The 18821-nt window shown below is 43.4% G+C and overlaps 1 protein-coding gene across 1 annotated transcript in view; it reads right to left on the bottom strand.

The window, feature by feature from the left end:
* Positions 1-189: 189 nt before the first annotated feature.
* The window catches only part of ttll12 (tubulin tyrosine ligase-like family, member 12), a 55930-nt gene continuing 37298 nt past the window's right edge, over positions 190-18821 (bottom strand). The window contains exon 14 of the mRNA XM_080421642.1: positions 190-2535. Within this exon, the coding sequence (XP_080277768.1) occupies positions 2384-2535 (152 nt within the window). The 3' untranslated portion in view covers positions 190-2383. The remainder of the gene's footprint in view (positions 2536-18821) is intronic.

Genomic DNA, 18821 nt, shown 5'->3' with positions numbered 1-18821 from the left:
CTTTTCCTTGGTCTGCTCTTTTTCTTCTCCCCTGTTCACCAAACCTCTTGGCTGAAAATAGCAGATCTACAAGCTCACAACACCTCGCTGTAGTTGTGAGCTTGTAGATCTGCTATATCTATATAGGTCTGCGGATTTCAATATACCAAGGTGTAACCAGGCAGCACCAGTTTCTGTAAATCATATCCTGACATTCAGCATGATATCAAAACCCATTTCTTGTGTGTCAGACATGACGTTTTTAGGAAGTTCCAAGGAAAGGGGATTAACCAAAAAGTCTATATAAGCAAGTACTCAGCACTGTCTAATCACTTGATGCAATGACTTTTGTGCCCTTGTATCAACTCGCTACAGCTTCTTGAATAAATTCATGATTCAGTGAGGATTCCCTTCAAATGTCAGCATTCCATTGCATTATAGTCCCAGCTTGCCACACCACGGCTCTACCCTCCTGTTTTGACTTTCCATGGTACTAACGGGTACTTTTTTAGTACCCGTCACGTCCATGTTCCAAGTGGGCTGAAGCGATACGGTGACATGTAAACACCGCCGACTACGGATAGGTCAGAGACGGACAGATGCACGTCCATGGACAGAATCTGGACGCTCTCAAGTCGCAAATACTGTTAGTTTTATATTTATATTTTGCATCTTCTCTTTGTGAAGATGTCTCCGGTGTGTATTAGAAATTGGTGAGATCAGACTTCACTACATTTTGTCTGTTTGCAGTAAGAAAAAACTAATGGGCATCTTGCAAGGACTTCGAAAACCCCTCTTCACCATCGTAAAATTTAATTCCGAGTGACTTCAAGGCCTTTAGCAATGAGTTACAGCCTCCTAATCTGTTGTGGTCAGACTAGCTGGTTGGTCAGGCAGACCAATGACGACAGCCAGCTACATTTTACCTGACCAGCTGAAAGGGACTCCACTTTCACCTACACTGACTAAGGTCATGCAGACTGCAGCTTGTGTTCTAGTTTACATGATAAGCAGCCGGAAAAGATTAAAGACAACCACATTGTCTAGATTTTTAAATGAATCTATACAGCACACGAGACAAAAATCATGTAATACAACTTTTTTTTTATGATTGTGCATTGTATCAGATTTCTTCTGAGCAGTCATTTTTATCTGCAAGTTTTTAGCCTTTGTGAGAGCACCCTCTTTCATTGTACTGTCCAGAAAAAGGTAGAAACTGAAGTGAACTGAAGATGCTATGTCTAACTGTCTCCCTTAGTCAGTGGTTCTCAACCTTTTCAGGCTGCGACCCCCCAAAATAATCATATTTGAACTGGGGACCCCCCACCCTGACAAGCACCATTTTAGTAGTTGAGGCATTACATTTAGTTTGACTCGGTTCCACAGATTGTGAAAATAGCCAATCTACAAGCTCAAGACGCCTCGCAAGACTGTAGATCAGCTATTTTCAAAATGTTTGCCTCTTTCTTATATTATTTAACAATTTAGCCAATGTTTGACCAGTTTTTATAGTTTGTTGATTACGTTTGATGCAGTAATGGTCTTTTTTCATTTTTGTCCCTTTTTTTGGGGTATTTGGTATGGAAAGTCCTTAAATTGTCACTTTACTGTCATCTGGGGAAATTGTCACTTTACTGTCATCTGGGGAGACCCCAAATCATGTGGAGACCCACCTGGGGGTCCCGACCCACAGGTTAAGAACCACTACCCTAAGCTACTACAAAAATGAAAGTGGATAAACTACTACAAAGGCAAATAAGCTATTACAATGACAAAGACCAGTAACCTACTACAAAGACGAATGCAAAAGGCCTCCACACTTTAAGGATAACTATGTATATTGGGGGTAGCAGGGGATAGATCACATGGGGTATGGGAACTGAATGGGGTAGAGAGAGAGGGGGAGGGGCGGGAAAGAGAGAGCGAGGCATAGACAAAGAACAATCAAATTAGGGTGACGGGTGACCGGACGTCCCGGTTGGGCCGGGATTGTCCCGATTTCAAGCTGCGTGTCCCGAGTCCCGACAAATAATCTCTAAAACACTAATATGTCCCGGTTTTCAAGATTCACTACAACAACATAACAGTTGTTTTCAGTGGTTGCATAGATGTTTATCATGTTCTTTTCATGTAAACATGCTCACCTAACCAATCAGAAAACATGAACAAAAGCATTGTGTATCTGAATTCAACACCGAGGCTGATGTTTGTCAAGCAGTCGTTGCCTGTATGCAACACCTATGGTGCGTATACATGTGCACGTGCATGACGAACGTGCGCATTGATTTAAGGGTCCAGGTTTGAGGGGCTGAATATACTATTGTCTCCCCTAAATCAAATGTCTGTACTGGCTGATGTTTCTGACTGAGAGTTGGAATGAGGTAGGATGTAGTGATGTCACGGATCATAGGATCTTGGTGACTGGGCAGTCTTCCGCTTGGTCCAGGAACAGGGTCTGAAACATGTGGTTGTAGAAGGATGGGTGGTAGAGGCAGGCCCGAGCACAGTCTGGACTGAAGTTCACCTCCAAAATTTGAGGCTTCATGACACGTTCACCTGATGACAGATCAAAACACACACACACACACACACACACACACACACACACACACATTAGAGTGTGTAATAAAGGGAAGCTGAGAATCAAATAAGGTGTCTCCACTTAAAGGAATACAAGAATGCTCGCCCCAAAACAGGCTCACCCCGGGTCTAATCCGACAACCTCGGAATGGTCGCTACCAGGTGTTCCTAAACGTAACCTCAGTAAAGCTATGCCTAACCCTAAACTTATTCCTAACATTAACCTCAGTAAAACTAATACAAGAACCGCTGGGGGCGAGCGGTCTGTGAAAAAAAAATGGGGGCTAGTGTGTTTTGGGGCGAGCGTTCCGGTTACCACTCCAGGTCAACCTTCTAGCCCAGGGCTCCCCAACCTTTTTTGACCCAAGGACCCCTCCCAATATTTTCAATATCTTCACAGATGGTGGTTGGGGAGAATTCAATATTTATTCATTATTATCCACCCACAATGTATGTATATAAATGTGTACCGTCTTTATACTTGCATAATAATATTTAAGTAACTGATTCAATATTTATTCATTATTAACCCACAATGTATACAACATATATTATTTATTATTAATCAGGCCATGATAATCGTTTTCTGTCAGCTGCATGTGAATGGTGAAAAAGTGAATAACGTTTGCATTTACCATGCAGCCAACTTTGTGAATACAATTTGAAAAAACATTGCCTAAAAATGCTTGCATGAAACAAACAAGGACAGAAATAAGAAGGTGCATTCTTTTTCCCAGCTTAATACATTTGCACAGTCGCCTAATTCTAGTATCTTGATAGTTTAGGAAATAGCAATGGCGAACAATGTAGATGACCATTTGTTAAAAGCAGAGTTCTTTTTGGGGAGCGCTTGGGTGACACAGGGGGTAAAGTACCTATCCACCACCATGGAGCCTAGGGGTTCAAATCCACCACGTTGCATCCTGCCTGGCCAAGCATTTATATAAACACAATTGGCTGTGTTTGGGGGAGGGAAGTCGGGCGGGAAGGGTGTGAACATGTCAAGGCCAGACTGTGGGACTCACTTTCAGTTATGTCTATTGGACTCGGTCGTGATAAACTGTCTGATATAAAGGACATAAGGACGAACGTTGATGACTTTTACTTACTAATTGCCATGAACAGAGTGTGAGTGACCCAAGGGCACTGGGTCACACCATCATTCTTAAATGACCATGAAAAAAGTGGTTGATATACAGAGAACAAAAGATAATAATTCCCTTATATATACAGAGTAACACAGAGGCAAGACTAGCCACTAGGTGAACAAAATGTATCGAACTGTTTCCGATACTTGTGATAGATGTAACATCTCCAAGGGCATGTTGGGCCACACTTTCTGGTCATGTCCAAAGATTATTTTATTCTGACAAAACACTTTTGCTTGGTATAGCAGAGTATACCGCTTTCAGATGAAACCTGATGCATTAACTGCCTTGTTTGGTTGCTCCGAAGCTTCTCTCGCTCTGCCGTACTCTGTCCAACAGACTCTTAAACTTGGTACACTTGTAGCAAAGAGAATCATTTGAACAGAGTGGAAAATTTCCATCGTTCCTTGTTTCACTAGATGGCTTAATGAGTTTGTATCACTGATACATCTGGAGAGGCTGCTTTGCAACAAACAGGACAGTTTAACAACATTCGAGTACTGGGGTCCTATCAAGGGTCATCTTGACTCTGCTGTGTGACTGCTCTGCTTTGTACAGGCCCAATTGTTAATGTGTCCACCTGTTTTATTGTGGTTGCCTATACCTCATCATGATAGGTTAATTACTCACGTTTATTATGCATTATAGTCTGGTGTTTGTTTGTCTTATTGTTATGTCTTGTTGATGTATCTGTCTGTTATGTCTTATAAAAATGTATGCATAAAAAAAGACTAGACTCTAGGCACCAGTCATTTGACCTTAGTGGCAGCTGTACAGTATATCGTTTTACGGTGTGGCTCTCTAAAGAGGCTAGCCGTCTACAGGAATGGGCTGCCGGTGGAGCCCACCGAAGCACCACTCCACTAGCTCTGAAGCTGCACACATGCGCCCCACATGCACGATCCTTCAACGCCTCAACACCTATACATCAATAGCCCTCTACATGGCTGCTTTGCATAACATCAGGGTACTCAAGAAAAGCCATGGAATTGAATGTGTTACATCCCTCTCACAATGAGAGACAATTGGTCTCTGCACTGCAGAGGGTGAAAGGGTGTGAAAGTTACTTGTTAAACGGGTACCTTGACGTTCACCTGTAGATGGTCTGGGACCCTACAGATTATGTAATAGATCCCATCGCTTAGCAGAGGACCCAAGAACGAGAGCTGTACCAGACACTCACAAGGTAATCCCTGACCGTTGTTGGAAGTTGAGTCTATGTAAAGGGTTTTTATAAAAAACTAAAAGGAGAATAAAATAATTAATTAATTGAAACAAACAAAAAAAACACCTAATTAATAATGCAACCAAATAATAAGAAATATAATTACATTAAAAATCACATATGATGAATACAGTATTTCAACTTCAATTGTCAACTTTCAATGCGTGCGAGTGCATATGCGCATGCATGTGTACGTGACATTAAAATAGAGCTCCACTAGCTAAAAAATCCACAGCACACCACTGGCCGTCTATATGTTTTTGGACCGATCCAGTGCCAATAATCTTTTGCATACTGCCAGTAGGCCAACTTAGTACTGTACCTCCACAAATGTTTTCATACGTTTTATACTTTATAAAATATTTAACCTTTATTTTGTAATGGAAGACAATCACTCTAATCATGCAGGGCGGTTCATATATTATAAAGCAACACATCTATTATCCACGACATACCGTGCATTACGAGGGCCAGCCTTTTCCCGGCAAGTACTGTATAATGTTACACAAGGGTATCACTTGTCTTTTTAAGCCTTCTGAACTTCATCTCATCTAATATAGGCTCAATCAGTGTTTCAGATAGTGTGTGGGGGTGCCGATGGCCTAATGCAGGAGTCTTCAACGTTTTCCAGGCCAATGACCCCCTAGCTGAGAGAGAGATGAAGCAGGGAACCCCTCCATATACTCCTTTTTTCCCCTCTAAACCATACCTCTAAAGTTCTCCTCAGAAAAGGGATGCTAGGGTTCAAGTGGTTAATGTAAACATAATAATATATCACACAAAGATTTGGCGGCCCCCCTGTAGTAATCCTGAGGACCCCCTGGGGGTCCCAGACCCCCTGTTGAAGGCGCATACCCCATTTAGGCTGTTAATGTATGTCATTCCCTATTTCTCTCTCCCTGAGGACCTGCCCCAACCACCTTAGCTTCATGACCATAGGTGAGAGTATAAATAAATAATATAAATAATAAATCCTATTCACAATGAGTCCTTTTTTCTACTGTTTCAAGAGAAAAAGTATACTATAAAGGGTTGGAGTTGGTTTGGTTTATTTGTACAGTAGTTAGACTGCCTCAATGCCTCTGGAAGGTAGTAATCAGAGGTCATGAACCTAGCTGTGATTAGACACAGGAAGCGTTAATGTTGCATTGCATTGCAACATGAACGCTTCCTGTTTTCTTAGAAACCCAACATCTTATAAATGTATGTTGCTATATCAGTGGTGCTCAAACCTTTTCATGTCAAGGACCCCCAAAATGATATGTATTTGGCCTCCGACCTCCATCTCAAAATATTTAGTTCCAGGGACCCCCCAGAAGCAAAGATTTGAGTTAAAAATGTTCGCTTGAAAAAATATATTATCAAAGATTTGCATCTACAAGCTCATAGCGCGGCACTCGGTGCCGCACTATGAGCTTGTATATCTGCTATTTTTGAATAGCCAAAGTATAAAATAAGGCTTAAAGTGGTTAAAATGATTGTGACACAGATGCGTTCCCGGACTGAATGGGCTAATCACAAGGCTGCGTTGTTTAGAGGCGATGCAAGGTGAGGCCAGGCTTTTGCTGCCTTCCATTATGTTGCTGATGTTTCATACTGCAGCACAGAAGAAAGTCGTTAACCACAAACGTTATCTGTGAGTTCAAGGACAGGGCTTGCTGCCTACTAGAGCCAAGCTCTGTAATTCAGCTGCTGACGACTTGTTTTGGTCACTTTGGAGACAGTCTGTTCCTGGTGGAGATATCTCCCGTGTCCATACGGAATGTAAGGTCATCTGTCTAACCGGTCTCAACCAATTAAATTGGTTCTAAATCCCAACAGTTTTCTGAAAAACTGTCGGTTGGAAAGCTCTTATGTACGGAGCCCCTTAGGGGACATTACTAGGTAGATTGTTTTAAGGGTAGGTACATTATTTTAAGAGCTAGGTAGATTGTTTTAAGGGTAGGTACATTATTTTAAGAGCTGGTGGTTTATGTTTTCTGGTATGGAAAAAAAAAAACATAGGCTATAACATTTTTTTTGAGGGATGATTTTTTTTTTTTGAGGGATGATTTTTTTTTTTTGAGGGATGAGTTTTTTTTTTTGAGGGATGAGTTTTTTTTTTTGAGGGATGAGTTTTTTTTTTTGAGGGATGAGTTTATTTTTTTGAGGGATGAGTTTTTTTTTTTGAGGGATGAGTTTTTTTTTTTGAGGGATGAGTTTTTTTTTTGAGGGATGAGTTTTTTTTTTTGAGGGATGAGTATTTTTTTGAGGGATGAGTTTTTTTTTTTGAGGGATGAGTTTTTTTTTTTGAGGGATGAGTTTTTTTTTTGAGGGATGAGTTTTTTTTTTTGAGGGATGAGTTTTTTTTTTTGAGGGATGAGTTTTTTTTTTTGAGGGATGAGTTTTTTTTTTTTGAGGGATGAGTTATTTTTTTGAGGGATGAGTTTTTTTTTGTTGAGGGATGAGGTTTTTTTTGAGGGATGAGTTTTTTTTTTGAGGGATGAGGTTTTTTTTTTCAAATAATCTTTTTTTTTCAAAGATTTTTTTTTTCAAAGTGAGTGTTTTTGTGTCTTTCAAAAGGAGATTTTTTTTTTCAATACAAATTTTTCTTTTTCATTTTTTAGTTAATTTAAAAAATAAATTCCCAAGTATTGTTTCATCTTCAAAGTTTTTTTTTTCAACGGCTGGGGGTCCACAGGGGTCCCCGTGGCGGGGGTGGCGGCCGGGGGTCCACGGGGCTCTCCGTGGCGGCCGGTGCTCAGCTTAGTCTAGGACCTGGCTAAGATATGTATGCACTTAATTTAGGAGAGAATATCTCAACTGTTCTTGGCTACTATGACCCCAGGGAACAACTTATGAACTTTGACTAATTCTCTATCCGGGACGAAATACCCTATATAATGCCCCCATCTTTCTAATTCATTAACATGCCTCATGCTTCTGCTATTGCAGCTATTGGAGAACTAAAACTAGATAGGCTTATTCGCCTATTTATAGAATCACTTCTACAAATTAAAAAAGAATAAAAACATACATGCATGCATGTATACAGTATAACCATATTTAACTACTGCTGGAGCCCATATTATGTGAATGAGATTACAGAATTGAAAAACTACTTTGATCAAAAATAAGTTACTTCTATACTTACTTCCAACTTCTACAAGTGAAAGAGAGGTGATTCACTCTAACAATCATCGTCTTGGGTCATCTTTCTAATTAATTAACATGCTAATCATCGTCTCATCATCTTGGGTCATGTTCTGCTATTGCAGCTATTAAGTACCTCAAATGGCATGTGAATGCACAGAGGTGAGTCGTCTTGGGTCATCTTTCTAATTCATTGAAATGCTCAGGTACAGCTGTTGTCATTGAAGTTATTGAAATACATCAAATAGATAGGTCACTTTAACTCCTCATCATCACAACAACCATGTAGCCTACAGAATCATGTTAAGTACATGAAATAACACGTATAGCCTACAAAATCAGGGTCTTTATTTGCCACTCTTTGCAGAAATGTATACATCAGCAATAACTGTGTCATCACATCATCACTGTGTCATCATTTTGGGTGTGTTGTTCAAGCCCTCTTAGATGGCTGGCTGTAGACATGGTCAGGTCAGGTTGTAACCTTGGCAGGGCATCCATGCAGCAATCCGATGTTTTCCACCAAAGCGCACCGTGTCCCGTGTGTGTGTGTGTGTGTGTGTGTGTGTGTGTACATATATATATACACACACACACACACACATATATTTATACACATATACATACACACTGATATAAATGACAGCTTAAATTAAAAGTGCATACAAGAATTACAAATAGACATTTGTGCTTTGACATTTGCCATGTTCATGACTGCTGTTTCCTACATTATCAATTGCTTATGTCACGTTGAACTCTGTTGAATAGTATTACCCCACAAAACATCTATATCTTAGTTCATTACATAAGTCATTACATGCTAAATGTTGCATTTATCTCATGCTATGCTGACATACATTCCCACATTCATGTTGCTAACAGAAAGCCTTTGGCAAAAAAATATTGACCAATTAAAAAACTTTTTTCGTTTGCACTTGAAGTATACTTAGCTTACATGACAAAGACTCAAACCATTGGAGGGGGGTAACTCTTGGAAGCTAGTGTACTTTACTATCATCAGGATGACTTGAACCATTGAACAGGGGTGTGGGGGGTAACCCATTTTTGAAATCTTGGAAGCCTACTAGCTCCTTCCATGCACCTTAACAAAATGTCATCCTACATAACAGCAAGTTGAGATCTCATTAATTTAACTGCCATGGATTCGCTTCCTGGGATGTCAAAGATGAAAGTCTGAATGAACTCCCAAACCTGGGAACATGGTTTCAGGGAAATTGAGATCGAAGACATAAAATGCTTTTCACGAGTACAGACCACGCCTTCAAACCAAACATTGTTTAACATTCTTTATTTAGAAAAGAAGGAGATGGACCTGTCAGGAAAGGAATTGGTTATGCATGGATTAGGAGATGGAGGGAAGGAAGGGAAGGGAAGGAAGGGGGGGGAGGAAGGGAGGCTTTAGGGGTGGGGATGTAGGAGTGGAGATGGAGGAGGAGATGATGTGTAGACAGGGAGGTGATGAGGAAGGGGGTGAGGATGAGGAAGTGAAGACAAGGGGTACGATTTATCTAGTGAGGAGGGTAAGTGAAGGATGTAAGGTGTGAGGATGGTGAGAGGATGGCTAGGGTGAGGTGAGCTTGAGGGAGTGAGAACAGAGGAAGGGGAGGTGGGGATGAAGGGGCATGTGAAGCCTGGATAAGGGGCGCAAATGGGAGTGTGGGACGGAGGGCGTCGTAGCCCTGGGGAGGGATGAAGGACGGGGCCCAGTGGGGGCGCGGCCCTGGGGGAGGGAAGGGCAAAGCCCTGGTGGGGGAGGAAGGGCGTAGCCCTGGTGGGGGAGGAAGGGCGTAGCCCTGATGAGGGGTGGAAGGGCGCGTGAAGCCCAGAGAGGGGGGAGGCATAACCATGGGGCTCCAGGGGGATGGAGACCTGAGTATTTGGCTTAGGGTCTGAGGAGATAGGCGTCCGTCTTGGCAGTAATCTGTGGACGCACCATCACTCAAGACCCCAAAAGAGAAAGCATAATTAGTCAGACATTAATTAGAACATTTACTGGACCATGGATGTGTGGGCGTTCCTGAGGTCTTGGACATTGGTTCTAATGTAAGTGTGGTATGCTTGGGAAGTCCAACGCCCTAGGAGTTGGACGGTGTGGTCGGTGATGCCTCTTCTAGATGCAGAAGAAGCAGCACCGATTCGGAACGAATGGCCGGAGAAGTTACCTGCGGGATATCCGGCCTTGGTCAGAACTTGCCGGAGGTGGTAGAGGAACCAGTGACGGGTCGCGACTGAACCGGTATCAGTGGTAAATAACGGGTCGGAAGGAGAGGCGTGGGAGGAGTGCCTGGTATGGAGGTGATGGACCAAGGGTTCGTAAGGGCTGAGGTAGGAGTTGAGTTTAAACATGTAAATTGGCGTTGTTCTGCCGAATTGGTCTGTTTTGCTATGTTTTAGCAAGAATACTAGTGTGGAGGAATCTGGAATGGTCAGATCAGATAAACAGGGATGGTAGTGAGGAATGAATGTAGAATTAGAGGTAGTGAATTCTGAACATCTTAGAAACCCAAAGAAAGCTAAGAGAAACATTGCTTCCAGTGTGGAGTCTACAGATGGGTTTACATAGCCAGAGCGGAGTATGTTGATGCATCCTGCGAGAACATCAGAGGTAATAGGTTGGCGGCCTGGAGGATTACGTGGCTCGTTCCTTCTCAGGCTCTAAAGGAGCAGGGTGACGTGTGAGTGCTGGGCAAAGGGGTGAGGTACTCCTGTTAGGAGCTTAGTAATAAAATGTATACCTGATAGATAGACGCGGATGGTTGGTGGATGCATGGCCCGAGAAGAATGGCTGTAGCTGATGTAGGAGGTGAGTGTAACGAGGTCCAGAGACGGAAATGGCAGGCTGTAGAGTGAAAGGATTGGAAATTGTTCCAAGCTGTCCAGTAGGAGGAGAGTGTGGAGGGAGCTATACCTTGCAGGATGTGATTTTGGGAGATGGATACCAGGTTATGGAGAGAATGGTTTATGGGAAGGTCATCTCGGAAAATGGAGGAACTGGAGTCGGGTGGAGGTCTGCGGATGGTGCCAAGGCTCTGAATCTTTGGAAGGAGAAACGTGAGAGTGAATCAGCTACCGTGTTGTGGTAACCTGGGACATGGGCTGCTCGGATTATGAAGTTATTGGTGACTGAGAGCCATGTTAGACGCCTGAGAAGAGCCATGATGGGTAGTGATGCTGACCGACCTTTATTGATGATGTGGACTGTGGACTGGTTATCGGAGTGTATGAGAACAGAGCGGCTGGTCCATTCATGGCCCCAAAGAGAGGCCGCGACAATGATTGGATATAATTCGAACAAAGCTGAAGAGTGGGCGGTGTCGAACGGGGGGGAAACAAAATCTAAGGGCCAATTATCTGCAAACCATCTCCCTCTTAGTAACCCCCGAAACCTACAGAGGGCGCTGCATCGGTGTATAATTGCAAATCCTCTGGTGAGGAGTGGAAATCGTTGTAGAAAAAAGAAATGCCATTCCAGTTGGATAACAGGAGGTGCCAGAGCCTAAGCTCTGAGCGGCATTCTAGGTCTAACATGATATGATGGTGGAGGGATAGCACGGATGCAGCGAGGTGGAGGAGGTGGGAAATAAATGAACGGCCTTGTGGGATGATTCTAGTGGCGAAATTGAGGTGACCTAGTAACTGAAGTAGTTGCTGCTTGGTGCAGGATGTGATTTGTAGAAAATTGGAAATGAGTAGTGTAATACGGTCTAGTTTCTCTGTAGGGAGTGAGGCTTGAAATGAGATGGAGTCCAAATTGATTCCTAAGAATTCAATTTTTTAAAATGGACCTACTGTTTTTTCATCGGCCAGGGGAACTCCGAGTGCCGCAAAAGCGGTCTTGAGGCACGTGATACTGCGTGCGGGGGGGGCTGATGGGGGGTCGACTGTGAGGAAGTCATCCAGGAGATGGACTAGGTGCGGGATGCGGTAATTGTTGCTTAATATCCAGCAAAGGAGCTCTGAGAGATTGTCGAAAAGTTTTGGGCTACTTTTACAGCCAAATGTTAATCTTACTGCAAAATAAAATTTTGACTGCCAGCAGACGCCGAAAAGGTGCCATGAGTCTGGGTGGACAGACGTGATGTCGGCTTTTGATAGCCAGGCAGCCGGATCAGGGCAATGGCATGATCAACGGTTGAATAATGAAGTGTGAAATCTGCACTGGGGATGAGGCTATTAATACTGGGGATGGATGAACCGTGTGGGGAAGATAGATCGATAATTAATCTTTTCTTCCCTGAATACTTCCTAGTGGCCACTCCTATTGGGCTGATGCGGTAGATGGGGAATGGGGGGGAATCGAACGGACCGATCATGAACCCTTGCTTGACTTCTTTCTCAAGCAGGGTGATGACGATTTCAGGTTCTGTTAGTGCGGACTGGAGGTTATTGCAAGAGTGGGAATGATCGGGAAGTGTGATGAGGCCGGGTGAAAAACCATGATTGAGACCGTCAATGAAAAAATGGACGAATGTGGGGTCTGGGTGGAATGCGAGCTCCTTGGCCAGGGCAGGGATGTTAATGGGGGTGGCCAGATGGTGCGACAGTCAACTTTTGGAAGGTTTGGTTGGGTTGTGGGGGCATGTGGCGGGCATGGGCTCCTCCGCAGTAGGTGCATACGTGCAGGAGCTTGCAAAATGATGAGTCGCATCCTGCATCGTTGAAATTATTGCATAGCATGCGGGAGCCTACAAACATAATCTTCCTGCCACGCTTGTCCGTGGCTTGAGAGGAGGCTGGTTGGGCGATGGGGCGGCCGGGTTTGGATCGCTTGTCCCGGCCTGGCTGGTACTGTTGTGTTCCTATTCCCATGAGGGCGGGGACTGATGGAGGGATGGAGAATGTGGTGGGGCGATTGTAATAATGAACTGGGGCTGCTGGCTCTCTTTTAGGTTGGGCTACGGGTGCAGGCTGGTGTGCGGTGAGCACGCAGTCGGTGGTGGGGTGGGAGGGGCAGCCGCAGATGTTGCATGCTATGGCGGCGCTGCCTGTGAACAGCCGGCTGTAAAGTTCTATGTCCAGCGCTCCCCAGTAGGTAGCGAGGTTCCACTGTTGGATACGGGCAGCCGCCCTCGCTGCGAACTGCCGATGGTATTCATAAAATAAGGTGCCACCAAACCGCACTGCCATGTCCATGATTAGGGAAAGGTAGTCGTCTAGCTCTTGCCTTCTGTGGGGGAATAGGGAGCAGATGACATTTCTGAAAATGGAGAAGGCTAGGGTGAATTTGGTGGCAGTGAGGGTGTTGTGGGGTGGGGCAGTGGATGAAAGGTCTCGGAGGGTGATCGAGATGCCTCCGCAGTCGACTGTCCGGGGTTGGAAGGTGTGGGTGGATGGTTTTAGAATTGCAGAGAGGTCGATGTCCATACCCTGGATGATTTGTTGACGGAGGTGGTTGGATATGGGTTGTGGGTTGAGGGCCAGCGCGTTCAGTGGCACCTGGGCTGCGACTGCGGAGGAGAGAGAAAAGGGGGGGGTTGGAAACACAAGGGCGGGGGAGGGAGGGAAAGAAGAGAGAGTTAAGTTGCTCAGGATGCCGATGGCTGTTTGGGGGGGCACCTGAGTGGGGGGTGAAGGTGCTAGCCGGCCCCGTGCGATAGCCATCTGGGTGTTGGGCTGGCTAGCGGCCTCGGGGACGGAAACAGAAAAAGAGACAGAAGTGTGGGGGAAGTTGGATGATTGTGCAGGGGGGTGGGATGACAGTGAAGCCTGCATTGACGGGGGTGAAAACCTTTGCAGAGGGTTTTGGTAAGAGGGGGAAGGGATGGGGGAAAGAGGATTAAAGGTAGGGAAGGAGGGGAGGGGAGCAGGCACAGGGGGTGGAGGGAGATGCATGGGGGTAGTGGGAACAAGCCTGGTCTCCTCTGCTTGAGTTGGGGGTCTGAGGCGGCTCAGCAGAGTGCGACCTGTAGGTGGAGATGAATTCGATTGGCGAATATCTTGTGTAATTATGGACAATGCTGGTGGATGGTTTGCATTAATAGGAAACAACACAGGCTCACCTGATGAACGTGTGTCGCCGTCGTGTCTGCTGGTAGATGGACCCCGTGCCGGCTGTCTGACGTCATCATGGCGCGCCTGTGAAGGTCCCGCTGGAGAAGAGGAAACTCTCGCTGCTGTGGTGTAAAGATGAAAAAGTTGTCCTTTGTTTGCGGTGCTGGAAAAAGCGACGCTCTTCTCTCTTAATGCCTTTTTGAGTGATATCACGGTCCAATCGCGGATTGGCTTGTGAGTGGCAAGGGTGGAGCTGTGATCGGTTACCATGGCAGATAAATCGAGGGCGGAGTTGACTCAGTTACCATGGTGATCGATCAAGCTTGTAACCTAGAGAGTGAGCTAGGAATGGAAATAGATCATGGGAGTAGAGTGAGGGGCAAGGTTAGTAACAATCTCATAGCTTGAAGGCGTAGTCTTCCTCCTGAACATACATTGTACCAACTCCATTAAAACACCCATCACCCAAAAGAGATGGGTGCGCCAAGGCCGCCCCATTTATCATCACATAAGCTTGGGAACACTGATGCCCCTCCCCTAGCATAAAAACATATGGATACTCTGTGGTTGCTGCGGTCAGCTACTGCACCAGGTTTGTCACAGGCTGAAGAAGAAAAGAAAAGAGAGGAAAGAACAAGATTATTACAAGTTGATACAACAGGTTAAATTGAACTCCAAAGCTCCAGTGCTGTAGTCAAGTCACTATATCTGGAGTCTAGGTTGAGTCAATTCCCCAGCAGTGCTCAAGTCCAAATAGAGTCCACATTAACTGAGTCTGAGTCCAAAGTTACTGAACATGAGTGTGCATGCACATGTAGGTGGAACACACATGCCTTCCCTTAAACAGCATTAAAATAATGTCACTGCAATTAGCTATCAATATCTTATGCCAACTTATATATTAGGCTATATTACAAAAAAATGTGTCTGCATGATCCAACTGTTTGTTGGGCTTCTTCCTCACGGAAGACCAAGGCTGGAGACCAAGGCTGGGGCGCTAACCCATACTGCTCCCGGAATATGAGAGCTCTATGTGAATACCTGCTGAGAGCAAATCTACTGTATGTTGACGCAAAGGTCACCCGTCTTCTCCTTCCTGGCCGGCCATGTGAGTGATCTTCGCGGAGAATTCAGGGTTCATCTCCCAGTACACTCAGGATTTAACATCGAAAATCATGAGAAATCTACAGACAGGTAAAGACAAAAAAATGTGTAAGGCACAAACAATAATCGATTTAGTCTGTACTAAACTTATTCTGTGAGATTGTAAGCTCACCATGCCTTGAGTGTCCACTAGATGCGGCAACTCTTCGATTATGGCTTGGATTGAATTTGTCCCATCTGCAGTCTGCAGTGGTGGCCAAATACAAAACAATTACACTCCATTTATTAATTTATTTTAATCAATGTGTTCACAACACATCCCTAATACTGCTGAATGTACAGTATGTGAGGATTTGGCCTTCAACCTAGCTAAGATGAGTGCAACTTTTTAATCCTGTCGTCCTCTAACTTTTCCCATTCGTCGCACAGCATTCCACCTCACCAAACACATGTATGTAAAATTGGCTATTTTGTCCAACATGTAAAAAAAGAAAAATGGTCTCAAGTAATGTTAAGTATACATGATGTGACCATGCACGGTACATCATTATAATAATAATGTAAAGTATACATGATGTGAACATGCACAGTACATAATAATAATAATAATAATAATAATAATAATAATAATGTAAAGTATACATGATGTGAACATGCACGGTACATCATTATAATAATAATGTTAAGTATCATAGCAACAACCTCATTAAGCTACATGTACAGTACAGTATAGCAACACCACATTAAGCTACATGTACAGTAGAGTATAGCAACAACACCTCATTAAGCTACATGTACAGTAGAGTATAGCAACAACACCTCATTAAGCTACATGTACAGTAGAGTATAGCAACAGCACCTCATTAAGCTACAAGTACAGTACAGAATAGCAACAACACCTCAATAAGCTACAGTAGGTATATGCTACATCGCACAACGTTGTCGGCCCCAAAAATAGCAGATCTACAAGCTCACAGCGCGTCGCGGACGCAACATGTTGTGAACTTGTAGATCTGCTATTTTCGATGTCAACGTTATGTATGTGATAGAACACGAACGTATACAATAGCTCAGCTATGCTAGCTTGCGCCTGTCAGCTGCTAGCCAATATGATGACATTCTTTCCCTAGAATTAAATCACTTTGAAACGCTGCACTCCATATACAACATAAATATGATCGGCAACGTACATTAACGTAGTGGGTTTGGCGTTGAGTGCCAGTGCTAGCTGGGTGCTACCCATGGAGCTAACGGTGCTAATGTTAGCGTTAGCTAGCATAATGGCTAACGTTAGTAAGCAAGCTGTACACACGCATTCATTCATTCATTCATTATCCCAGATAGCGGTAGATTAATGAGAGCATATTATCACTTACAATAATTTCCTTGTAAACAAGTAAACGTTAGCTGACCAGCTATTTCCTCCGTGGTGGAGAGTGGAAAGTCCGGTGACCATTGCCAAATTTGGTCAAAGAGGAAGGGACGTACTTACCCGGAACTCCTTTGACGGACGGCCTGTCCTTCAAAATAAAATAAAATGCGGCCTGTCCTTCAAAATAAAATAAAATGCTTTTTTTTGAAAGTTTTTTTTTTTTTTTCTTGAATTTTTTTTTATGTCATGCATGAAAAAAAAACTAACCTAAAAAAAAAAACTCATCCCTCTTTTTTAAAAAAAACTCATCCCTCCTAAAAAAAAAACTCATCCCTCTTTTAAAAAAAAAACTCATCCCTCAAAAAAAAAACTCATCCCTCAAAAAAAAAAAACATCCCTCAAAAAAAAAACTCATCCCTCAAAAAAAAAAACTCATCCCTCAAAAAAAAAAACTCATCCCTCAAAAAAAAAAACTCATCCCTCAAAAAAAAAAAACTCATCCCTCAAAAAAAAAAACTCATCCCTCAAAAAAAAAAACTCATCCCTCAAAAAAAAAAAACTCATCCCTCAAAAAAAAAAACTCATCCCTCAAAAAAAAAAAACTCATCCCTCAAAAAAAAAAACTCATCCCTCAAAAAAAAAAACTCATCCCTCAAAAAAAATGTTATAGCCTATGTTTTTTTTTCCATACCAGAAAACATAAACCACCAGCTCTTAAAATAATGTACCTACCCTTAAAACAATCTACCTAGCTCTTAAAATAATGTACCTACCCTTAAAACAATCTACCTAGTAATGTCCCCTAAGGGGCTCCGTACTTATGTCCCAAACTGTTACTTTTCAGGGTTAAAATTCAAAAATAGCAAAAGTCAAGCTCAAAACGTTTGAGCTTGCAGATCTGCTACTTTTGATATACTGTAGTATGATCAAGTAGGGCATTCATTTAGAGAGATTTCTGCCCGACAGCAACGATATATAGCTTATACATAGCAAAATCTAAAAAGACACACATGCTTTCCCGGGTTGAAAGGTATAACAACGTATAGGCTTTCCAGGTCTAAATGGGTTAATACAAAATATATATTGGTCTAATAATAATAATATTTACACAGCACATGCAGGCATAAACATAGACATTTGGATGCTCTGATACACTCAACAACCAAAAACGAATATATAATATATATATAATACTATAATATAAGTAATTATTTGTGTCCTTTATTTGTCCCCCACTTAGGGAGGAAGTTAACGATGTGTCAGTTATGACCAACAATCTACCGAGACATATCAATATCACAACTGTTCAACTATGACTTCCTGATCTGATAAAAAGAGGATGCATCAGCATCCATCTGACTGTCAAGGTCAAATAGGGGTAAGTTGAACAGGGGAAGAGAAACCAGAAACATACTGTATTTAACCCATTAAGACCTGAGGCCGATTCTACAAATGCCCTCTAAATCAGTAGTTCTCAAACCTTTTCGTGCCGAGGACCCCCACAATGATATGTACAGTATTTGGCTGCGGACAACCCCATCTGAAAATGTTTTGTGCCAGGGACCCCAGGAGAGAAGATTTGTGTAAAAAACTAAATCAAAATTATTCAACATTTTTCAAGCACTTTCAAGATTTTTCAAAAATGTTCAAAAATAAATAGCAGTTGTACAAGCTTGCAGCGCGGCACGAAGTGAGCTTGTAGATCTGCAATTTTTGAGAACCGCTGTTCTAAACCACTTTTTTTTTTAATCCCACGATTATTGTAACAAATCTTTATCACCCAGTGCCAATGCCTAAGCTGTAATCCTGGGCGCTACTCTCTCTCTGCCAGCCTGGAGAGAGCCCCGAACTGAGCTCATGCTTCCTTCAACACATGAGGAGTGAGCAGGCCGCTTCTTATCACCTGACAGGGGGGAGTTTCCCCGGTAGGACGTAGCGCGTGGAAGGAACACGTTATTCCAACCAGTTCTTTTCCCCTCCATCAGGCGCCCTGGCTGACCAGGAGGAGGCAGTATAGAGACCAGCATTACTGCATGTTTTTTTGTGAGGGTACCTACCCTAGGAGACACGGGGAGAACATACAAACTCCACACAGAAAGGCCCTTTCACCAACCCCACCTAGGGTATGGGCACTGATGATGCGGAGGAGAGAACACGCCCCCAGCGCCCACAGCGTCCCCGGCGGGAATCGAACCCAGGACCTTCTAGCTGTGAGGAGACAGCGATACCGTGCACCTACTGTTCTAAATCCTATGAGTTTTTTGGAAAA

The sequence above is a fragment of the Gymnoscopelus braueri genome (assembly GCF_963280865.1).
Source record: "Gymnoscopelus braueri genome assembly, chromosome: 23".
Lineage (NCBI taxonomy): Eukaryota > Metazoa > Chordata > Actinopteri > Myctophiformes > Myctophidae > Gymnoscopelus > Gymnoscopelus braueri.
Note: the sequence above shows the minus strand (reverse complement) of the source record. Positions and strands in the feature narration are given on the sequence as shown.